The sequence below is a fragment of the Micromys minutus genome (assembly GCF_963924665.1).
Source record: "Micromys minutus genome assembly, chromosome: 1".
Taxonomy (NCBI): Eukaryota; Metazoa; Chordata; class Mammalia; order Rodentia; family Muridae; genus Micromys; species Micromys minutus.
This window is the reverse complement of record NC_137969.1, coordinates 155,162,774-155,187,272: the sequence shown is the minus strand read 5'-3', so window position 1 is coordinate 155,187,272 and position 24,499 is coordinate 155,162,774. Positions and strand designations below refer to the sequence as shown.

Sequence of the window (24,499 nt, the reverse complement as noted above, 5' to 3'; positions counted from 1 at the left end):
TACAAAGTTACAGCGTGTTATTCTGCACCTACCTCCTCTGTGTGCATGCATCCAGATGGTAGTACCCTGAGAAGTCCCAGTTGAGGTCACAGCACAGTGTTCTCTCCTTTGTGGCAGGTTCAATCTGTATGTGTCAACCCCAATAGAGCATGCTTGACTATTAAGAGGTTTCTATGACGCTCTAGAACTTTCTTTTGCAGACTCACATTTCCCAAGTGCGACTTTCCCATCTGCCTGTTTTTTTAAACTCCCTTGAAACTTCTAAACAGCCTTGTGACATCACTGTGATCTGCTTAGTTGGCCCTTGGAATAATCTAATCTACTAGATGAAGACAATGTTTAAGAAACAATTTGAAGCCCTACCACCACCACCTCCACCCCCCCACACACACACATACACACACAGTATAGCCATGATTATGTTAAAGATGCTTCAAGGTTAAATGATTAGAATGTCAAGAATGTAGAGAGTTGGAATGTTGCAGATCCAGAGCCAAACTATCTCCTGCTGCTATTCATTTTCCAACTCTATGCTCAGTCCAAATCCTTGTGATTAACAGGGAAGACGTCAAAAAAACAAAACAAAACAAAACAAAAAACAAACAACCCGGGCTGGAGAGATGGCTTAACAGTCAAGAACAGGACTGCTGTTCCAAATGTCCTGAGTTCAATTCCCAGCAACAACATGGTGGCTTCTGTTGTATCTGAAGACAGTGACAGTGTACAGAACCACTTCTTCATCGAACATGTTATTTGTGGCAACCTAAATTTATGCCCCCGGGCTGTGGTCACTTTTTTTCTTTTCTCTTTCTTTTTTTTGGGGGGGGGCATGAAAAATTAATTTCTAATCCCTTTGAGGTGAGGGTTGTGTTTTGATTGACAGTTGGCACTCCCTCCCGTTAAGGTGGAAGCTGGGTTTTGATTGACAGTTGGCACTCCCTCCCGTTAAGGTGGAAGCTGGGTTTTGATTGACAGTTGGCACTCCCTTCTGTTAAGGTGGAAGCTGGGTTTTGATTGACAGTTCCTCCTTAGTGGCTCAGGAGGGTTGCTGTAAGGCCTGACACGGATAACCTTTTCAAGGCCTCACTCACACTCTGAGAAAATCAATCAAACCATTGTGAGGAGGTGATGCTGCATCCCCAGTGTGCACATATTTGGGGAAAGTCAGTTCTCCATGGTTCCCTTGGATTGTCATTTCTGTGCCCTCTACCCCCCACACACCCCCACTCTCCTGGAGAATCCACTCTATATTAGAGACGAGGGCAGGCATTCCTTTCTGTACACAGGACGAACTGCTGGCTCCGGGTTAAAGAGGCACAAGGAAAACAGTTTGCAGCAAGGCTGTGCAGGAGCCGGGAGCACAGCAGTTACACAGCTTGGGCATCTTTCTAACAATATTTTAACGGATGGTTGTTTAGACTCGAGCATCATAATTAATGTCAATCAGCTTAACATTAATAACACCCACCAAAGCACACGTTAGACAGAAAATATCTCATGTTAGACATGTAGAGTCTCTCATGTTAGATGTGGAAAAATCTGTGACCTTTCAGGACCACTTTTTGTAAGAATTCACTGTTTTCTCTCCTACTTTGTGGCTGCTGGCTTCATTCAAATGTAGATGGATCAGGAAGGGAAAGGCGATATGTGTGTTGTGTGTATATGTGTGTGTATTGTGTATGTGTTGTATGTGTAGTGTATTTTGTGTGTGTGTATGTTATGTGTGTGTGTGTTTGGTGTGTTTTGTGTGCATGCATGTGAGTGTGTGTGTGTGTGTGTGTGTGTGTGTGTGTGTGTGTGTGTAAGCAGAAGCCCTCCTCTCTCAGATTTCCGTTTTACACACCTACTGACAACCATTCCTATCCATCTCAGAGCTGCCCCACTGTCGTATTTCTAGGGTCCTTGGCTGACTCTTCCTAGGTACATTGTCTGCATGTGAGTGATTGCCCTTCTTCCTTCCCCTGACTTAGAACTGGGGCAGTGACTTCCTGTGCGCAGAGCAGAGTCCTTCCAGCAAGGTACCCACGTCAGGTAAGCAGAAACATTACACCTCCTGCACTGAACCCCATGTGGGTGCCAGACCTGTGGGTGCGCCTGGAGCTTTGAGTGGACCTTGCTGGTTCCACAAATGGCAGAGCTAGACTCTTGGGGGCCAAGGAGCTGTTCTGCAGTCACTACTGAGCTGTATGGAGAGCTCAGGCTTCCCCTCAGTGAGACTTTGGACTCTGAAGTGTCAACACAGCTCCTCAGGCCTCCCTGATTGGTGAGACAAGTGTAGCCAGGATGTGGTCCTAGTTGCTTGTTCCACGTGACCCTCACTGGAACTCTGCTGGACCGCCCAGGGGACTGGATGGTAGCTATCAAGAGGGGCAGCCCTGGTAAAGCCTGAGGCTGGAAGCAGGCAGTGTGGGGGCCTGTGGGCTAGGGCAGACTGTAACAGGCTGACATCTGTCCCCTCTCCTCTTGCCTGTCTCTCCCAGTTCATGAGCTCCGACCAGCAGACATCAAGGTGGTAGCAGCAATGGGTGACTTCCTGACTGTGAGTACTAAGCCACGGGCTAGCCTGGGCTCCCCAGGGTTCAGCCTGGCTGTGCAGAGTCCGCTCTACTTCAGCACCAACACTACATTCAAGTCCAGCAAGGGAGTCCCTTCCAGGCATAAACTGCGTATTCCAGTCCCCCATCTTCCTTCCCAAGGTCTCCCCCAACCCACTGTCCCCTGACACTGTCAGTATTACGCACATGTTCAAACGTGCCTGAACACAAGGTCCTCAACTCAGTCCTAAAGAGTAATAGGTCCTATCTACACATCACCCAGAGCCCTCACCCCACTTAGGGAGAGAGGGAACCCAGCTTGGTCCCGGCACGGTCACATTAATCTGCTGTGTAGTACTGCTGTGTGCACCATGCTTTGTCAGCAATTCTAAAAGGAAGATGGACTCGTCATAGCCCTCTGGCTAAGACAGCAAGAAACTTCCAGGGAGGAGAATCGTGAGTGAACAGGAGACATGTGGTACTTTCACAATTCATGTCCATTCCTGTGGAAACGAAGCCACCCCACGTGGAAATGGAGGCATTTTTAATCGTGGTACGGACATGGCAAAGTAGTGACAGGTGCGCTCCAGGCTGGATCAACCATAACCTCACCCTGGTGCGGCAGGCGCTGGGTGCAGGGGAAGGTGACGTAATAGATGAAGGAGACTGTCTGGATCATGATTCTCTCCATTCTGCTTTGTGAGTTGGGGGGTCTCAATAAATAGTCCTGACTGGCCCCAGATTGCTCTGTAGACCAAGCTAGCCTCAAACTCATAGTGAGCCTTAGTTTCTCAAGTTGCTGGGAATACAGGCAAAAGCTACTAGCCTCAACTGAAGTGTTTGTTGTTTAATTTGAGAGAATATTTTGAGTAGCTCAGGCTAGCCTCAGACTTTCTGAAACTCCCAATCCTTTCGCCTCCATCTCTGAAGTGCCGGTATTATGGGTGTACACCACCGAACCCAACACTGAGAACTCACCCCAGATCTTCATGTTTACCACGCAAGTACACTATTAGCTGAGTTGTGCCCCAAACCTTGGGGAAAGACTCCTAGGGTAAGATTAGGTTGTTCTTTTGTTTGTTTGTTTTGTTTTTTTAATCTTTGTTTAACTGGTTATGGTGAACATGTATTACTCTGGTAAATCTCAAAAGTAGAATGCTTCTGTTTTTATTAATAAAAATAAAAGATGGCAGCTTCAGATGAAAGCAAAAGGGGGAAGCGGGCTGCTGAGTATGGCGTCCATGCTGGGGAGGGGTTTAGCTTGGACCCTGAGTTGGAGGAGACAGCAGGAAGAGTGTGGTTAGAGAGGAGAACAGACTACAAGTCTCGAGCTGGGGAGAAGGAGGTCCACCGCTCCAGGAAGGGAGAGGGACGGGCAGAGCAGCTCAGGGCCCTCGGGCTCTGGAAGCAGTGACAGGCCTGTGCACCTCCATCTGAGGCTCTGCATGGAAGCGCCAGGAGATGGTGCACACCTTTAATTCCAGCACTCGGAGGCAGAGGCAGGCGGACATCTGAGTTCAAGATCAGCCTTGTCTACACAGTGAGCTCCAGGACAGCCAGGGCTACACAGAGAAACCCTGTCTCAAAAGAAAAAAACAAACAAACAAAAAGTGGGAAGCAAAGAGAGGGATAGAAAGTGGATGCTGGATTAGTGTCCATGATGGGACGGTGTTCTGTGTTAGCTGCTGGAGGTAAGGTAGACATGCGAAAGTGTCAGAGTTGGGGACAAATGCTGGAAGAGATGTAGAGAGGCCAGGCATCCTGATGGCAGGAGGGCAGCGTGTGGCACCTGTGAGGTCAGGTGGACGCCAGTACTGCCCACTGCAGGCACGTGAGTATCTCCAAGGGTATGAAGAGCTAGTGAAAGGACCTTCACTGGGGCCAGCGGAGCCTGTCAGAAGGGATCGGCAGGACCGGGTGAGAGTCTGGGAGGGACACAGGCAGCAGAAAGGAGAAGAACGGGTCCTTCCCTAGCAAAGACTCATCTGGGTACCAGCTGAGATGCAGGCCTAGAGCCCCTCAGGTCCTCAAGCTGTGTCACCACAGGGAACCCTTTATAAAGCATCTCTTCGCTCTTCACAGACAGCCACGGGAGCTCGACCAAGTGAGTCCGACAGTCTAGCCACCCCCTGGAGGGGGCTGTCTTGGAGGTAAGGGTGCTCTTGGCTCACTCTCTACACATAATAGTCCCCTAAAGAGGCACTGATGGTGCACACCTTTAAGTCCAGCACTCAGGAGGCAGAGGCAGGCGGATCTCTGTGAGTTCAAGGCCAGCCTGGTCTGCAGAGTGAGTTCCAGGACAGCCAGGACTATATAAAAACAAACAAACAAAACAAACAAAAGAGGTATAGGAAGTAGGTTCCCGACACCTGCTCAGAGGTAACCCAAGGTTCCCGTCGCCCAACTCTGGTATCCAAGAAGACTGGGTGATGCTGTGTTAGCCCTGAGGATGAAGGAGAAATGCCTCAACGGCAGGATCCCTCTGGCCTGATTCCTACCTGTGACAGCCCAGGAGGCAGCAGGACAGTGCAACTCTGATTAGTAAGTTACTTTTTCTTCCTCAGCGTTGGAGGAGACGGAACATTAGAGACCCATACCACACTGCCCAGTAAGTAGCCCACACCAAAATGTCCTGGTACCACAACCATCACAACCCGCACTGAGGCTAAGGACTTCTGCCTAAAGTGGGGGAAACAAGGGCGCTGTCTTCAGGGGAGGAAATCAACCGGCCCAAGAAAGATAAAGACACCCCTCCCGCCCACATGCAACCCACACCAGTGCCTCCGAATGGCGTGCCCACCTCAGTACCGTTCACCTGCGCTCTCTGCTTCATTCCTGTCTTAAGACATCCTGAAGAAGTTCAACCCTTCCATCCTTGGATTCTCTACGGGTACCTTGGAGGACACAGCAGGATTGAATGTGGCAGAAGAAGGGGCCAGAGCTCAGTGAGTTGATGTGGGGACCAGCAAAGAGATTAAAGTGGGGATTTGGGAGTGGCAATAAAATCCAGTGTCTAGGACCCTGCCAGGTCATAACATCGGTACCCAGAGCATCCCTGAGAGCTGGGCCTGCATCAGACCTTCCACGTGAATTATCTCCTGTAATCTTCACACCCTTGGGCACAGGTGGCTAGAGTTTCTTAAACAGCCAAGGTCACCTAGAAGGTTATGAGGGAAGGACCTAGATCAGACCGTTCCTGAACAAAGCTCTGACCACTGCACTGTTAAAGAGGCAAGAGGAGCCCATCTACTTCTACCCAAGAAGGCTCTGTCCCTGCGGACTATAGTTCTTCCCTCCTGTCTCTCAGGGACATGAGTCACGCGTGCAGAGTGGCTTGCAGCATCGTGAACCACTCGGTTCTCTTCCTCTGCTTTTCCCTGTCTTGTCTCATCTCCTTGACTCAAAAAAAAACCAAACAAACAAAGCAGCTGTATTGTGCGGCTGGAGAGTTGGATGTCGGGGCCTCACAGAGCATGTCAGTGGTTGTTTTCTCTGGGTTCTCTGTTGTTGAGGAGCCCAGGTAATGAAAGCTGAAATGCCTCGCTGGGTTCACTGACTTCCTGCACGGAGCAGAGCCCGCAGGGTGTGCTGGGTATTTGCTTTGCAGGATTGCTGCTGCGTTCTTGTCACCAGGGAGACAGCACAGGCTTGACTCACTCTGTTTACAGAGAGCATTCCTTTTGGAAGCCTAACCAGGGCTCCGCATGAATCTCCATGTCACTGAAGCATTGATCACTCCTGGTGTCACATGATAAAGGACTTATTTGTCCACCAAACACTGGGTCCTGTGGGCCATTCTAGCACCTAGTGACTGCTAGGATTACAGTCCTGAGTATGGATCTCAGGCTGCAGGGCTGGCTCCTCAGTCTCCTAGTCCTCCCCTTCCTCCTCCACCTAGTGACTGTCATGATCATAGAGCCCAGGCTTTGTTCATCAGGGCCTGGCTCCTCAGTCTGTCAGTGCTCCCCCTCCTCCTCCACCTACTGACTGTCATATGCACAGAGCTCAGTTTTTGATTGCCTGACTCCTCAGTCTGTCAGTGCTCCTCCTCTTTTCTTCCTCCTCTCTCTTTGGGGGAGGGGTATGGACACGTGTCGGTCTGTGCATTCAGGTACATGTATACATGTGTGTTCTTGCAAGTGAAGGCCAGAGGGCAATGTCATATTCCAATCAATAACTCACAACCATTAAATTTTCTTTTCAAAGATTCTCTCTCTCTCTCTCTCTCTCTCTCTCTCTCTCTCTCTCTCTCTCTGTGTGTGTGTGTGTGTGTGTGTTTGTGTGTGTGCCTCTCTCTCTCTCTCTCTCTCTCTCTGTGTGTGTGTGTGTGTGTGTGTGTGTGTCTGTGTGCCTGTGTGCTCTCCTTTCCCACAGAGGCGAGAAGAGAGGCTTGGTATCCCTGGAGCTGGAGATTCAGGTTGTTACAAGCTGCTTGGCATGTGAACTGAATGCCTGTCCTTTGCAAGAAGACATTTTTAACTGCTGAGCTGTCTCTCCAGCCCTCTGACTTTGTTATTTGTGTGTGGTGTGGTGTACACGTGGGAAGCACATGGTCATATCTGAGAAGCCAGTTCTCTCCTTCCATCATGGCTTCCAGTCTTCAGGCTTGTGTGTAGCAAGCACTTTCCCTCACTGCCTCCCCACTCACAGATGCAGCTAGTTAGCTGGCTAATGGATTACAAGGGCACACTGTCTCCACCTCCTAGGGGATTACAGGGGTACACTGTTAGGCCTGTCTTTTACATGGGCACCGGGGACTCCCATGAAGGTCCTCATACTTGCATAGCAAGCACTTTACCCGCTGAGCCACCTCTCTCCAGCTTCCCTTCCCTTCCTTCTCCCTTTTCCTTTCCCTTCCCTTCCCTACTCTTCCAGAGCAGCAATAGAAGACATTGTCGACTATCCAGTGTTTCGAGAAGCAAAGGGAAGCCATCACTTCAGTAAAGTCTGGAATCATTCTCTTTTCCCAATGAGTCTGTCAAGGGACTAGACAAAGAGCAGCTAACTGTCTCGAGAAGTCGTGCTGCTCGAGGCAACACCACAGACTGGGGTCACCTGAAGCCGGCTCGTAGAGTGCTTGGGAAGGCAGGAGAACCTCAGGCCCTCCTCTGTCTGCCTGGGACCTGTGCGGACTCACAGAGCCATGAAAAAGCTGCAGAGGCCCTGGGCCTGGGGGGATTGGGGAGATGAGAGGGAAGGGCTGTGGGAAGGACTCAGGAATCATGTCCCGAGAGCATGGGGGTGGGGGACCTGATGGAAGAAGCTGGGGGATCTGGGAGTGAGGGGTGGGAAAGGTACCCTACCTCCCCAGAAAACCTTAAGGGCTCATCACTATGAATGCCCTTGAGCCTGACTTGGGCTTATTAAAGTTTACAGCGAATCTGTGGGTGGCTTTACTTTGTAACCTCTGTGTGTTTATCAATGCAATCCTGGGAGCACAGGTTCTCCATGGGAAGTGGCCAGGATGGCACCGTGTGAGTTGGCTCTTCCTGTTGGCCATGTGTCCTTTGCTCACATGACTTCTCAATTTTGCTGTTTTGTGACAGGGTCTCAGGTAGCCCAGGCTGACCTCTAATTCACTATGTAGCCAAGGCTGTTCCTCAACTCCCAATTCTCTTGCCTCTGCATCCCAAGGCCTGGGGTTGCAGATGTGCCCCCACCACATCCAGCTCAGTACATTAAACTATATCGACCCACAATGAACCACCTATAGTCAAAAGTATACGAGTGGATGAGTCTTGACACCTGTGTACCCTTGAGTCTATCAGTGTCACTCACAGATGACATTGCTGCTGAGGATAACAATGCTTTATCCCTTTTCCTTGCTGTGTGCTATTCCACCACCACTCATGAGCTAATAGTACACCTTTAATCTGCAGCAAACAGTGGGGAGACAAAAGGGATCCTCTCTCCTGTCTTGTGGGGGGCAGGAGAAAACAAAAGTATCAAAATCCAAGTCGTGATGAAAAAAAAAAAAAAAAATGATGGGATCCGAGGGTGAGGCACTGAGGCTCAGACAGAGGTGAAAGGTCAAGCCTGAAAAGAAGAAGGCTGGGAGGTGATTCAGTGAGACCCTGGTCCTGCCTGGGGGCATCCGGGTCTGGATCAGTGTAGTTCCCAGGTCCCTGGCAGCTCCCTGATGGGAAAAAGCCCAAGCATATTCTTAAAAGATTGACCAGAATTACTTTCATAAAGTTAGCTTCCCTGGAGTCCAGCTTAGGGTCTCTCCATTCCAAGCAAGTCTGAAAGCGACTTTTCTCCCTTCTCCTAGGGACATGCCGGCCCAGGCTCGGGCCCTGGTGAAGAGGATGAAGAGCACACCTGTGAGTACAGACGCCCTAAAAGGCGCTCTTCTCTTTAACTGGGGAGTTGCAGGGCCTAATGAGCTCCTCCAGTGCCCCACAGCTTGCCTTCAGCTGGTCTTCAAGGGAATTCCTGGAGCTGCCCAGAGGCTTCCTGTCCAGAGCTGGGCTTCTTGGAGGTAGAAGGGGGCTCACCAAGATCACAGGCCTGGGGCCTTTGTCCCAGAGCTGGCTTCCCCGAGTAGCCTTACATAAACACCAAGTTCTAAAAATAGGCCTCACATTCCAGGCCTTCGCCCTCCTCCCTCCCCAACCCCTCAGAATCTCACTGGCACGTTTTTTCTAATGCTGTGTTCTTGTACTGGGGACTCCAGCCACCGAAGGGACTCCTTTTATGGCGGACAGTGAGCAGGAAACCACAGCTCCAGAGCCTTGCTGGACTTACACCACCATGCTGACCCCGCTGGGTTCTCCCTCTACGAATCCAGGCCCTGAACGCCCTGACCTTGTCTTCAAGTTCTATCATTTGACACACACTCCTTTGAACACCTCAGAGCACATTTGAGGAGCATAATAATCCATGGGGCCCTTCATGAGCTCAGGGAGATGAGGAGCACACCCACTCTAGCCCTTAAGAGGATTTGAGGGCAGAAAGTAGCCTGTTTCCTATGTGTGAGCAGAAACCACACACACACACACACACACACACACACACACACACACCCCACACACAGACACACACACTCCACACAGACACACACACACACACACACACACACACACCCCACACACAGACACACATACACACACACACACACACACACACACACACACACACATACACACTTCTTACGGAGGTGCACCCATCACCCCAGGGAAGCGTGGAGGAGACCCAACCCCAAGGTCTATGTGATCCAGAAAAGATGATAGTATCTTAGAGGCCAACTGGGTAGCATGACTAGTGTCACCAGCAATCTGTCCTTAGATCTGAAACTCAGGATCTGTCCCCTCAGACAATCGACCTACAGAAAGACTGGAAGCTGATCACACTCCTCATTGGGAACAACGACCTGTGTCTTTACTGTGAGGATCCGGTAAGCTCCTGGCGAGCCTCTCTGAAGGCCTGAGAATGGAGTTGCTGGCCCCCATCCTCCTCACCTTGGGCTAGCCTGGACTTCAGGCACTTGATTCTACCCAGGCAGCCTCTGGTTTACAGAGCAGGTGAGACTTAGCTTTCCTAAGTGGTTCTCCAACTCAGAAGAAAGGTCTAGAAGGATCCAGTCTTCAAACACTAAGGTGGTGGCCTCTTTGGGACGTACAGATGGCACTTTCTATAGGTAGATGGCTAGTGATTATATGTCTTGTGCCTGCTTGGAGTCTGCCCTCTCTTGGAGGGAGAGGTAATACCATCTTCTAAATGGGGTTGGAAAAAAATAGAACCACAGGAGTGTCCTTGCTGCCCTTCAGAACCATGGTAATCTAAGCAACCAGCCCCAGCCAGCTGGCCCGGGAGCTGACCCCATTCCTGATGTGTCGCTATGGGGAGACATGTCCAGACTTACAAGCATTTGGAACCTGTACCTTTTAGAATACATCTTGTTCTGAGCTGGGGACATCTTGTATTTTGCCAGGAAAGGGCAGTCTCCAGGACTCAGAAGAGGTGGTAGAATGTTGGAGGGTTGGGGGTGGCGGGCAGCTCATAGCTCCTCGAGGATCTCAGAGAGTAACTACCAAGAGCCTGGTATGATTATCTTCTGCATGCAGGCTCAGCTGTTCTGGAATCTTCCCTCAGTCCTTTCCCAACTGGGGTGGGTGGGGGGCACAAAGGACCTAGGCCTGGAGCTTTCTATATTGCTGGGTCCTGGCTTGTAGGGGTCGCTGGAAACCAGAAGATACCCAGAGCTGCCTGTGGATCCACGATGGAGGGAAATGCCTCTCTCTGAGTTTCAGCACACCTGCCCCTCATGTAAAGTTTTCTCTCTGCTCCTGAGGGTGTATCTTTATGAAAAAGGACACCACCAGATTCCTCAGGACAAGTCTGAGGGATGCAAGAAGGCGGGCTCTTAGGGACAGCGGTCACCAGTTCATCCTTTAATCCTTCCTCCCGGAATAGAAAGCTAAAGAAGGTCTCCTTCTCCCTGTACAGGAGAACTACCCAACCAAGGAGTATATCAAGAGCATCCGGCATGCCTTGGACATCCTGTATGAGGAGGTAGGGATGGACAGTGAGCAGTCTGCTCCCTTGTCCTGCAAGCCACCCTGCTTTTCCACTACTGACACGTGTGGAGGGCCCTGCCTTGGGTGTTTCTAGGCAAGTTGTATTTGATTCTCTGCAAAACAGCTTCTGACGGGCTCGGAAGCTGGGCAGTGGCATAGCAGAGGGCTCCCACTGGAGCCAGCTGGTCTGGCTTTAAAGGCCACCACTGGCTTTTATTAGCACTGGGACTTCTCTGGGTCTCAGCTTTTCTGCCTAAGAGAAACACTAGGAAGAGTCAGGGTAACCACCCAGGCCCCTCCCTGGGCATCCAATTCTTCTGTGGTGATGGGGAGGGTGAGGTTAGATCGAAGACTGTCCTCAAACTCATGAACCCTGCCCCTCTGCCCCCTGCAGCTTCCCAGGGTTTTCATCAACGTGGTAGAAGTCATGGATCTGGCTGGCCTACGCCACGACCAAGGTGGAAAATGTGCCATGCCACTGGCCATCCAGTAAGTGTGCAGGGCAGGGTTGCCTGGGATGGGCAGCGCGTCATGAGCAACTTGGAGAAAATCAGTGTGGGCAGGGCTAGAAGCCAGGGACTTGGCAAACACTTGGATGTGCCCAGAGAACCACATGCCTACCTACTCCCTTCCTGCACGGTAGCTTCCTTTTCTATCAAATGAGATGTACCAGATGACTTAAAAGACTCCCCAGCACTGCTGATCCCAAAGTCCACACTGGTAAGTCTCCTGTCTGCAGGGGACAGTGAGCTCAAACACCTGGAGTCTCCCTAAAATCCTGGCTCTGCTGTTGAGGGACAATTGGACCTGAACCTATAGTGTCTCTGGACCTCTGGGTACTTACCTGTAAAAATAGGAATAAACCCTCCCCAAGAGTGACATCATCAGGAAGTTTGTGTATGGGAGCAGAACAGACCACACAGCTTTTATCCAATCCTCAAAAGCAGGGGTTGGAGGTTCTGACAGGCAGGGATTACCGTGAGATGGACAGAAGTCAGCTGCCTTTGCCATCTGATGACAAATAGATGTCCTGTAAAGGTGGCTAAGGAATCAGGTCTCTGGTTGGAATGGCCACAGTTAGCAAGGAAAGTCCCTCCAATTCCTCAGACACTGGTGTCACATTTCACTTTGCAAAGGGCATCTCAGGCCATCCAATTATGATTACACTCTGGACCCCAAGGAACTCCCCAGGACTTAGCAGTGAGAGGCTTCAGAACTGTAGCGAGGAGTCCAGAGGCAGAGCCATCTTAGAAGTCTTGCCAGAACTCCACCTGGGCCTTCCCTTACAGCTGGGAAACGGTCATGACAGAGAAGGAGGGTCTGCACAGGAGGAAAGAGACCTTGCTTCCGGGGCTAGTCCTTCCAACTGGAAACAAGTTATCTTGTGCCAGTCTATGAGAACAGAGGAATTTTAGTTCTTGGCTCCACTTTTCAGTCTCTCAGCCGGTTTTGGGTGGGAAAATGTGGGGGAACACAGCTGCTCATGTCACAGAGGCTAGAAAGCAACACCGGTGGGAGAGCAGACTCCTGTGACTACTTCCTTCAATTAGGCTCCACCCACTAAAGGCTCTGCCACAGCCTATACTGCCAAAGCTGTCTGCACTTTGCCAAGCCTCAGTCTGCACTTGAGATTTTAGGGAATGTTTACCATCCCAACGATGGCACACCTTTTCAACCACATTCCTGAGTTAGGGCTTTGTGACTTGGACCCAAGAGTTGTAGGCACACTTGTGTGTCAAGACCCACACAGCCCCATCCCACCTCCCTTTAGCAGCGCAGACTGCACCATGTGGACAAAAACTTCTGTTGGGAAGGTGCAACCTGGCCAAGGCCGCCTCAAGACAGGTTTCTTGTCTTATAGGAAAAACTGCAGTTGCTTTAAACACTCTCGAAACCTCATGGCGTTGCAGGAGCTGGAGAAACTAAACTGGAACCTCCAGGTGAGTCTTGGTGCTCTCTTCCTCCCCAGTGCTCCTGCTGGGAGCCCATGCTGAGCTCCTGAGTGAGGTCTTAATAACTTGTGTGTTCCACAGGGCTCGGCTGAGAGCAAGTGGCTCCCTAAAGGGAGATCCTATCCCTCAAAGTATTTACCTGGGGAAAGATGGTATGGAGATCCTAATGGTGCAGCTGTGAGAAACCTAGCCCTCAGAGTAGATGTCACACAGCAGGGCATTGCCACCCTCTAACCTTTCTGAGGGGAAGGGTCACTGCACCCGGCTCCCACTGCCTTCCCCTCTCTCCTCTCCATGAACAGAAAAACCTAGCTCTACTACTAATTACTTCCTCTAGCCTCTATCTAGTCCTCTAACATTCCTGCATATCAGTGGTTTGCTTTGGGACCAGCCCACCCAAAGCCTAGGTGCAAGCTCATTCCTTTTAATGGAGTTTCCTCCTCTTAGAAGCTGCCCCTGCCCCCCACGCCTTCTTCACCTCAGCAACCTCCAAGAGCAAGTGAGGTCTGCACTGGACACTCTATCTGTGCTTCTCCTGTCTCCTCACTTTGCCTCTGTGTCTCAGGTGGACCGTGAAGGCCTTACTATGGGTATACTTAATCCTTTTATACTCCTTGTTTTGATACTTGGGTTCTCTACCCCTGTCGTCCTAAACTCTTAGGCATTTTTGGAGAACTATGAGATGTTCCTCGTGTGAGCTTGGTCTCACTGACTACACTATGCAGTGAGGGCAGCCAGGCCTGTGGCCAATTCGACACCATCAGTGCTTAGACTTAGCCTCTTAGGATAAAACCAACAGAGAGCCTGGGAATGAAAAACTCTGACCCCTTGACGCTGATCCTATCGGTCAGCATAGGGTGGCAAGATACAGTGGTTCATTGTAAGCAATCCTGTGTGGGCCAGCACACTCCCTTCAGTCCCTTTAGTCTACGGTGGGTCCACTCCCATCACAGCCAACCCGTGGCCACCAACGTAGGCCCTGTCTAAGCTTGCCTTGAAGACGGTTGAACTGAGCAGCCTCTCCATCCTCAGAGTGAGATCTCCGAGCTCTCCTTCCTGCACCGGTACATGCAGCGTGAAGACTTCGCTGTCACTGTGCAGCCTTTCTTCCGGAGCACCTTTATCCCACTGAACGAGGTATGCTGCAGCTGTTCTAGGGAAAGGAAGAGCTTTTCTTTCTACCGTGTGTACGTGCATGTGTGTGTGTGTGTGTGTGTGTGTGTGTGTGTGTGTGTGTGATTAGAACTTAAGACATCCTTAGGAAGAAACAATAGAATCAATAGTGAACAAGCATCCCCACCCCCCCACACACACATGTTACCTCCCACCCCAGAATGGAAATCTTCCTAAAATTAAATTAGTGTCATTTTCAGGCCAGGGATGAACTAAGGAAGCCATAATTCACATTCACTTAAAAAAAAATCCAAAACCTGGGAGATGTTTCCACCAGTGTCTGAAGCAGGTTGAAACAGGATCCAAAGGATGAAAGGGGACCTGCTGTGTCCCCTGCTGGGCAGGGAGGCTGGCAGCTGAGTCCAGATGTTAACCTCCTTGTCTCTGGTTGCAGCGTGGGGGCCTGGACCTCACTTTCTTCTCTGAAGACTGTTCCCACTTCTCCGAACGAGGGCATGCTGAGATGGCCATTGCTCTCTGGAACAACATGGTAGGTAGGAGGGGCTATGGCTCAGTCCCACCGTGGACGAATTGCTGCTATGACTTCTCTTTCCCCAAAACTCCACCGTTGATCCTGGCATACATGTGTCAGGGCTATGCTGCTTTACCGTCTCTGCCCACCGTCCACACTGCTGGGGTCACACACACACACACACACACACACACACACACACACATACACACATACACACACACACATACACACACATACACACACACACATACACACACACACACACACACACACACACACACACAACCATGCTGGGTTTGTTTGTTTACATGGATTCTAGAAATTTGAATTCATGTCCTTTGGTATGAGTTTCCAGCAAGCTCCTCCCCTTGGAGCCATGTGCTCAGCCCCACACAGACCTTTATATCTGAGTGTGGGAATATGTGGACATCAGAGGACACATTCCTTACCGGTTCTCTCCTTCCACTGTGGGTTTCAGAGATCAAGTTCAGGCTGTCAGACTTGGATGGCACATCACTATCTCACTACCCCAGCCCTTGATGTGAAATGTTTTACGGTATTAGATTTGCTTACTCTGTGTGTGTGTGCGCACACAAGCGCATGCCACTGCAGAGATGTGGAGGTCAGAACAGCTTTTGTAAGAGTCAATTCTCTTCAACCATGTGGCTTCTGGGCCCCAAACTCAGGCCATCAGGCTTGGCTGCAAGCACTTGTATTACATACACACCCATGTATACATGCCTCCTTAAAGGGGGTATGCAGATGTACACACATTTGCACACTTATCACAACTTCCTAAGAATCATGGAAAGAATAGCTTTGCAATCAGACTGAATAAGACCGGATGAGAGTACCAGCTGTGCATCCTTGGACAAAGCATCTCTCTGTTCACCTGCATCACCATCTGTGAAGTAATGATACAGAATGCAGGGAGTCAGCACAAACATCAGTTTAGACAAGCAAACATGAAGCCCCGGGCACATAGGGACAGCTGTCCTTATGCCTTGCCTTTCACCCACGAATCCTACATCGTCTGTCTTAGCAAATGAAGTGTGTTCACCGTCTTTGATCTAGGTTCTATTACAACACCCACCTGGCCTGCGTGTTTCCCTTGGTGACCAAACCATCGGTATCTCTGGTCTTTATTGCAGTTTCAGGCCTAGGGTCTCTGTGCCAATCACTGCTGGGCAAATATTCCCACACCTGTCAGCAACCCTGTGCTGTCTAATGCCTTCCTTAGCTGACTGGCAATAATGGCTTTCTTCTTAGCTACATTGCCACCTCCTCTCTAGCATCCAAAGTGACATATAAGCCTATTCAGCTGCAGACACAGCCCCCTCCCATTGACGTCATTTGTCTGCACAGTTCTAAACCTGTTCCATCACATTCTTTCTGCACAGGATTCTAAATTGCCATAAAAATATCTTTTGAGTTTTCCTCCACTTGCCTCCTCAGTTTATCTTGATTTTCTTGTTTTCTGTAGCCCGGGCTGGCCTGATACTTTGAAATTCTGCCTCCCAAGTGCCAGAATTATAACTGTATCTGGCTTCGTTGTATGTGTGTGCTGTGTTTTATTGTTTTTTTTTACTGGGTATCGAACCTAGGGCATTGCACATACTAGGTAAGTTCTCTGTCACTGATCTGTATCCCAGGGACTCTGTTTACTTTTCTTTTAAAAACAAAGTATCACAGGTTGCTGTGACTGGCCACAACTCTCTCTGTAGTGTAGGCAAGCTTTGAGCTTTTGATGCTTCTGCCTCAATCTCCCAATGGCCAGCACTCTCTGCCTGACCTTTATAGACTATAATTCCTGAAGCTAGTTCTGTTTCCTTGTTTTGAAGGACAATCGTCCTCCAGTGACGATGTCACAACTTGTCTTTTTTAACACCCCTCCATGGAACAGAAATCTATTTTCTTGTTTCATTCCCCCGAAGATCTTAAGGGAATCCACATATTATCAAGAGCCAGGAAAAGCAAAGCTCTTGCCGGTGCCTCCCCAGAGTTTCCATCAAACTGCATCTACTTCTAGCTGGGACTCTCCAGAGTCTTCTGAGTCTCAATGGACAGAGAGATGCTCAGTCATGACCAGGCCCATTGGTCTCTGCTGTAAGGTTTTTGTCTTCTTTTCTAAAGCAGTCAGTATTCTATCTATTCACCCACGTGACAGAGTGTAGCTCTCTCAGATCAGGCAGAAGGGGTTCAGATGTACAAACAAAAGCTAAAGCACTGGGAACACAAAACAACTGTGGCTTCCCAGCCATACCCCAAATTAAAAAAAACTAAAAACAAAAAGCTAAAACCACACTCTTGACCTGTATAATTTAGGGGAATAATTACAGAGTCTCATGTTTCATCCCAAACCATCTCAGACATACAGTTCTCACATCCTGCCAACCCTCCGGTCCTCTTCTTACTGGAATACCAACCCTAGAGTCACAGCAAATAAAGAGTAGGCTGTTGGGGCCGGAACAGACCTGAGAGGCTGTCATGCCAGAGCACCCTGTAACTAAGAACAGGAGGCATGGGGCTGTTTGCCCAGCCTCACACAGCCAGTTAGTGGCACCCCAGAAATAAGACTCCATGTTTTCCATGTCTTCCTCTGGTGGCCTAGCCATAACACAAACCCAATAAGCACATATACAGCGGTGAATTCACGTCTTATAATTAGAGTCCTATGACATAGTGTCTGAAGCTTTGTCTGATGTTCCCAGGGCACTCTACAGGAGCAACACATGCACTCTAAGTCACTGTCGCTGTATCTTTTGTGTCTCCTGTCTACACAGTTCTTCCTCTAGAGACCTGTGCAAAGGTCAAGACCAGGAGCTGTTTCTCTTTCCGGTCCTGTTCTAACACTGCTCCCCAAAACCCCTTATCTGCAAACCTAATGCCAATGGTAGTCACCTCTCCTTCTCCCTGGCATTCCTGCCTCCTGACTCATACCCCTGTCCAACACAGCACTGGCTCATACGAGAATCCTCTGGTGCCTTTAATGGCTGAGCCATCTCCCCAGCCCATCCTCTGGTGACTTAAATAGAATAAATGTTTGCAGCCACTTTGGCAAGCTCTTGTGTATCTAATGATGCCAAACCTGTATATATCCTGAGACCCAACAACACTTTCCTGAAGAGAAGAGTCCACTAGAATCCACTAAGAAGATGCATGCTACAGTTTTCATAACAGCATCATACACATGGCTAACTTCAAGCTGGAAATCTCACAGATGTCCACCAGCAAAATGTTGTACATCCATAGACCAGAGTATTTCTACACACCAAGAAGAAGAAACAAACCTCAACAGCACATGCATGCACACACGCATGCACACTCACCTACCTCAAAGGCAGTAAGCTAAGTGTAAGGCAACAAAAGTCAGCATCGTCTTTTATGATGGTTTCTCTTTAGGTGTATAGGGTCGAGGAAGGTGCAGGAGGAGCACTTCTGAGGACTGGTTATGTTCTAGTTCTTGGTTACCCTCTAGGATGTTCTTTTTACCAAAACAACCAGCTGCATGTGTACTTACTGTTTTTCTCTTTAGCTTCTACAAATAGTACTTTTTAAAATACAGCAGATGACATCTTGTCATCTGACTTAAGAGTGCATACTGGTCTTGCAGAGATCCCAAGTTCAGTTCCCAGCTATGGCAGACAGTGTCTTAGCTAGGTTTCTCTTGCTGCTATAAAACGCCATGTCCGAGAGCAACTTGGAAAGGAAAGGGTTTCTTTCAGCTTACAGCTCTACAGCACAGTTAGCTGTAGAAGAAAGTGAAGAAAGTCAGAGCAGGAACTCAAGCAGGAACCTAGAGTCAGCAACTGCAACAGAGGCCATAGAGGAATGCTACTCACTGGCTTGCTCAGCCTGCTTTCCTGTATCAACCAGGGCCACTTGCCCAAGAGGGGCACTGCCCACATGTGCCAGGTCCTCCCACACCAATCACTAAGTAAATGCCCCATAGGCTTACCTACAGTCTAATCTCATGGAGACATTTTCTCAATGGTGGTTCCCTCTTAGATAACTATAGCATGTGTCAAGTTGACAAGCACCTTCCCAGCACCGGTTACAATTGCCTGTAACTCCTGGGGAGTTTGATGCCCTTTTCTGGCCTCTGGGGGCAACTGTTTTCATATGTACATATACATACACAGACATACATTATATATATGTATATACATATACACATATATACATATATAATTGATAGATAAAATTTGTCTGGAGTAGATGTTAGACTTGGTGTTCTCTTTCTTTCAAGACAGGACCCTACTATATGCCCTGACTGGCCATATAAACCAAACTGGTCTAGAACTGATAGAGATATGTCTGACTGCTGGGATTAAAGTCATATATCATTATGAATGGTCTAGAGTTACCACTTTTTAGAGAAACTCCCTAGATGATTTTAACAGACATGGTTTATGAACCACCACCCGAGATCTGTTTTTTACAGAGCAGCTGAACAATCTGTAGGAAAGAGAACCTGACCAAATCATCCCTTGCCTTCAGTCTTCCAGGGTCCTCACCTTCCACCTTCCAAACAAAGCAGACAGTTTACACACTGTTGCCGTGGTATACAGGGCTTTGGGGACATGGCCACCATGTCAGCAGCCCCCATCTCTACTCTGCAGTTTGGCAATCCCTGCACCATCATGCACCCCTGTCCTTCTAGCCTAGTCTATACACTCAAGAAGCCAATTACCACTGGCTTCTGACCTGCACAGCACAGGCCACTGGCTTTCTGCTCCATGGCACCTTGCCTAGCGCTAAGGTAGGTTGCATCATCGCTACCCCACAGTGCCTGTGTTAAGAAAGGAAAACAACTCCACTCTCTGGGGCTGCTCCCAGCCTTTTCCCTTTTTACCGTTTCAGTCCTGCCAATTTCCATTTCTCTGTCCATTCATCAAACAACTTTCCGGCATTACTACGTGCTAGGTACTGTTCCAGGTGCCAGGATCTTAACACCAGAGTAAAGCGTAACCCTGCTCTCACAGAGTGTCAATAGTGTGGCCAGGGGAAGAGACAGATGATAAACAAATTGGAAGGTCAATAAAAGGTCACATACAACCAACTGCATTGGGCTTTACATGCTATAAAGCAGGGAGGTGGGACAGAGGGTTGTGGTGAGAAGCAGCAGCCTATGGATGGTGTGTGAATGGAATGCCAAGAGGTTGCCTGGCAGGTCTAGACCATGGTGTTCCAGGAAGAAGAAATAGGACCCGTGTGGCATGGAGTCAGGAATGGGCTTGAAGCTTCTAAGGAACATACAGGCTTGCATGATACTCCAAAATCAGAAAGATGGGCAAGGGCCACGTCCTCAGCTGTTTTAAACAAGGGGCTGACGTGTTCCCATTGGTCCTCTAGCCACTGTGCAGATGTGGGCTAGAATCAAAGGTAAAGAGGTGAGACCACATGCGTGGGATGTGGCTGGGACCAGGGTGATAGCCCTGGAAGGGAGCTGTAGTCACTTAGGATGTGTGCTAAAGTCGCTGAGGCAGGTGACTAGAGATGGGCTCCTGACACCAAACAGACAGATAGAAAAAGAGATATCTTCTTGGAAGTTGCATTCTGTGTCAGACATGGTAAGTAGGGGCTGCCGTCTCGATATCCACACAGAGGCATGGGAAAGTCTGGCTGAGACTTGACAACCACAACAGAAAAGTGACATTAGTACACCTGTGTAGTATCCCAAACCACAGAATTAGCCAAGTGGCCTAGGGAAGGAGCAGGTAGCAGTAGCATAGGGCCAAGTACCAAGGGGGCAGATAAGGGAGGGTGAATATATTGCAGAAACAGAAAGCAGAAACAGGTCTCCGTCTAGAATCCATTCCAGTTTATACGTGCTTCTATGTCGTTGTTTCTCAGGAAGCCTTCAGTTACATGTTCTAAAACTCATACCACAGTTAACACCAGCCATCCAGCTGCCCTGGAGAAGGCATCCCTCACAAGCTCAGAGCCATTCATTCAGACAGCAGTGAGATCATGGCCCAGGTCTGTCACCAACACAGGGAGAGTGTTTACTTCCTGTATCATCAGGGCTTGGAGGCCAGGAATAGACAAGAATCCGACTCTACAGGGGATGAATGCCAGACCAGTTCAAAGTGCCAGACCTTTTCCTCTTGGGGCCCAAGTTTGACTATCTAAAGTTGCTGAGCTGGTGGTATAGCAGCTTCCTGCTCCTCAGTCTGATATGGAAGCATTTAGCAGCACCCTACCAAACCACAGCTGCTCCCTAGGATATTTCTAGTAAATGTTTTTATCTGCTTGACAACCCAGAGAGCAGCTCCAGTAAGATTCCAGTTTCTTCAGGGTTGACAAGCCAAGTGTAGTAAGAATGTCATGGTAACCAATATGCTTTCAAAGTGCTCCTGAAACTGACTAGCTGCACACACTTGGAAACGTTGGTAAATATGATCACCATTCTATAAACCTGAAGATATATTGTCTGCGGTCACAGCCACCCACAAGTGGAGAGGCAGTAGGCATTCTGGTCCCAGCCCTTCAAGAGATTCAGTATGGACTGATTGTTCTTTCCTGAGGCCTTGATATCTTCTGGGTAAACTCAGAGGCATCAACTCAGGGGTTCTATCCTGTTAATACAGATGTTTCTCCCCATGAGTCAAAAGACGGCTCCAGCACTGGCCAGAGATGTGTGGCGAATCTTAACAGGTTATTAGTTGAATGCACCCTTCCAAAAGAGTATCCCATGTAAGCCAGCTCACAACTTTTCCAAGCAATCAAGGTATCCTTTTTCTCTTTTCCAGATGGAACCAGTGGGCTTGAAGACAACCTCCAATAACTTCACATACAACCGAACCAAACTCAAGTGTCCCTCACCTGTGAGTGAACATGAATACCCTAGGTGTCCTAAATTGACCCGATGGGGGTGGGCAGGACTTCACCATACTACTGCTTAGTCATCATAACTGTCCTTTCTGACAGACACAAAATAGAGGAGGGAGAAGCCAGCAACCCCAATGGCAGAGAGGAGTCATGCTGGAAGGTGGTCTAGAAAGTATTAGCTAAACTACTTGTTACTTCAGAATCTGAGCATCTTGTAGTGCCGAACCCTACACAAGGAGCCCAGAGAGGGGAACTGATAATAAGATAACATCTGTTCTGAGAATCCATGCTCCTGTCCTTTCTCCCTGGACCACTACCAGATGCCCACTTTGCCAGCTCTCCTCTTTTGCTTCCTCCTCATCCTCCACTTGCTTCTAGACACCGAATGACTGCCCTGGAAAGTTACTCCAGTCTTGTCAAGGATGCTGGGATCCTTATCTGGTCACCACTGCCCAAGGGGGACACCTGCCTCCTGCTACTACTACACACTCTAGGCAAATGGACTCACTTCCCAGATGAGTCCCACTAGATGCTTGTGTTTTGCTTTTGTTCACTACTGGCTTTGATCCCGTTGGTCCCTTAATGCCTGGGTCCCTCTCTCATCTTGTCATTTTCCATTGTTCCTGCCTCCAGACACACCCCCCTCTGCTGAGCTCTCCCTTCTCTTTGCACCACTCTCCTTTTTTAACACAGAAGGTCCTGTACCTTCCTCCTGGGAAATGAGAGGATATCCTACTTTGGTCCCCAGGGCTATGCAGCAGAGTTCAGTGTTTGTTTACTGAGAACAGTAGGCCCCAAAAAGGCAGGCTCAGACGCACCCCGAGGCTTTTCCAATGGTAGCTTACCAGCTACAAAATCATATTTGAAAGAAAATGCTGGCAAGAGCCAATGAGAGGTAATAGCTGGGTGTTGACCACTAGACAGACCCATCCTCATTTGGAAGGTTCAGGGTGAAGAGAGGAAAGCCCTATGAGGACACACTAGGATCCATGAGGTCATTGTACTCTTATAGAGATTGGACTTTGGTAGATGGTTGGGTGTCTAGAGCCCTTAGCCTCTGAGCCTTCTGCTTCCTCCCTCAGGAAAACCCTTTCCTCTACACCCTCCGGAATAGTCAGCTTCTTCCAAGCAAGGCTGAAGAACCCTCCAATGCACTCTACTGGGCAGTGCCAGTGGCAGCAATAGGTGGCCTGATAGTTGGCATCCTTGGAGTGATGTTGTGGAGAACTGTGAGCCAACAGAAGAAGAAGAAGGAGGAAAAGACTCTTCCAAATACAAGAGTGGACCCTGAGTTGACCCAAGATGCTCTATAAGAGGAGAGGCTCAGAGATGGACCTTTGGTACTAGGCAGTAATCAAATAATCTCAGAGATGGGGCCAGCCTTCCTCTCCTGGGAGCTCAGCATCTCATTTTGGAAAGATAAAAAAGAAAGAAAAGAAAAAGAAAGAACATTCAGTGTCCATGTTCTTCTGGGCTTCCTTTGAAACACTGTGCAGAGTTGCCTGCAGACTATCTGTAGTTGTTGGTCTATTTGAAACAAAAGTGGGTCTCAACTTCAGACTTGGGTTCCATTCTCAGGGCATCTCAACTGCATATGTACAAACACTATATATATATATATATATATATATATATATATATATATATATATATATATGCTCAAAAAATGCAGAATCCAAAACATTCAGATCCAATACACTGGACGAGGGACTTGGAACCTGTATGAACTGGAGGTGCTCCGTGTCCTTTTAGGTAAACAGTCTAGTTAGGACTGTAACACTGAATTGTTAAGATGCTCTGAGTTCCCCTTGGGTGAAAGCATGTCTCTACACCCACCCAAGAGCTCTAGATTCATGAATGAAAGACATGCATCTATAACCTTTATATTTAATAAGCCTTAACTTGCTCAATGGTTGGGCCACTCCTAATCTCCCCTACTGTATTCCCAAGTTAACACTTTTTAAATCTATATTTTATTTTTGCTATTCCAGACCCATATTAGGCCACACAGGTGCCTCACAGATAATAACAAAACTACCCCATCCTATCGTTACGTGCTTTGTACAGAGAAAGAGATGAAGATCAAGGGAAGAGAGAGTTGGCTCGGTTATGTTTTTCTTACACAGTAGAACATTAACCCACCATACAAGAATAACAAAATGGCCACTGAATCACACCATGAATTGAACCCAACTGCAAATGAATAGTCTATAAAACCTAGAAAGTAGGGCATGACTAATGTATCAACAGCTCTCTCGTTCCCCTGGGCAGAAGAACTCACCTGATTACTAATCTGTGATCTGTGGGGAAACTGCTAATTAAGGCCGAAGTCTACCATTGGTCAGATAGCCCTCTGGGGCTTGCCGAATAATGGGGGCCTCCCTTCGTTAACAGATTTTTTTCCTTCTCTAACCTTGTCTGGGGAATTCTAAGCCCCCACACTGGCCTCTACCCAAGGAATGTCAGTTAATTTATAGGATCAATTTCGTTCTCTTGACAAAACCTGTTCAGCCAGCACCTGAGGTTCCTAAAATGCTTCTCCATGTTAATGAGGCATTCTAGGTACCCTAAGCCCCAGCCAATGACCTTTGACCATCCTGGATGTTTCTACCTCAGTTCCCCAAAACTTTATAAACCTTCAATCACCCTAAGTAAAGTTGAACTGCCTACTGACAAGGGGTCCCGGTGTGGTCATTCACCTTACATCCTCACAGGGCATCCGAACCACTCCCACCTCACCCCCACCCCACCTCCACTAACTCTCTGCTCCTATTACCCCCGTGGACTATTATCAGTTGACAGTCCACGGGTACAGGGAGACCCACAGTGATTTAAACAATTAACTTCAGAGTAAGATTTGTAACTAATCCTTTCATAAGCAAAACTAAATGATTCCAGTAAGTGAGAACCAGATGTAACAATTGGATGTGTGACATTTTACCGACCTTGGCACTGAAGAAGGATCACAGATGTGTTACCTAATGACAGTTGTGCTCTGAGATTTATGTAGCT

The 24,499-nt window shown here is 48.7% G+C and overlaps 1 protein-coding gene across 2 annotated transcripts in view; it reads left to right on the top strand.

Annotated features, from left to right (window-relative positions):
* PLB1 (phospholipase B1) overlaps positions 1-24,215 on the top strand; it is a gene marked incomplete at its 5' end in the record, with an annotated part of 119,854 nt that extends 95,639 nt beyond the window's left edge. The window contains 14 exons of one of the 2 annotated variants that reach the window (XM_080932949.1): positions 1,971-2,031; positions 2,481-2,539; positions 4,617-4,684; positions 5,099-5,142; positions 5,380-5,479; positions 8,806-8,857; positions 9,850-9,930; positions 10,983-11,048; positions 11,448-11,542; positions 12,915-12,993; positions 14,038-14,142; positions 14,573-14,668; positions 21,409-21,483; positions 22,570-24,215. In XM_080932949.1, coding sequence (XP_080789075.1) covers positions 1,971-2,031; positions 2,481-2,539; positions 4,617-4,684; positions 5,099-5,142; positions 5,380-5,479; positions 8,806-8,857; positions 9,850-9,930; positions 10,983-11,048; positions 11,448-11,542; positions 12,915-12,993; positions 14,038-14,142; positions 14,573-14,668; positions 21,409-21,483; positions 22,570-22,800 — 1,212 coding nt within the window. In that variant the 3' untranslated portion in view covers positions 22,801-24,215. Of the gene's footprint in view, positions 1-1,970; positions 2,032-2,480; positions 2,540-4,616; positions 4,685-5,098; positions 5,143-5,379; positions 5,480-8,805; positions 8,858-9,849; positions 9,931-10,525; positions 10,578-10,982; positions 11,049-11,447; positions 11,543-12,914; positions 12,994-14,037; positions 14,143-14,572; positions 14,669-21,408; positions 21,484-22,569 lie in introns of those variants that run through there. The other variant, XM_080932950.1, reaches the window with a different exon arrangement.
* Between the last annotated feature and the right edge of the window lie 284 nt (positions 24,216-24,499).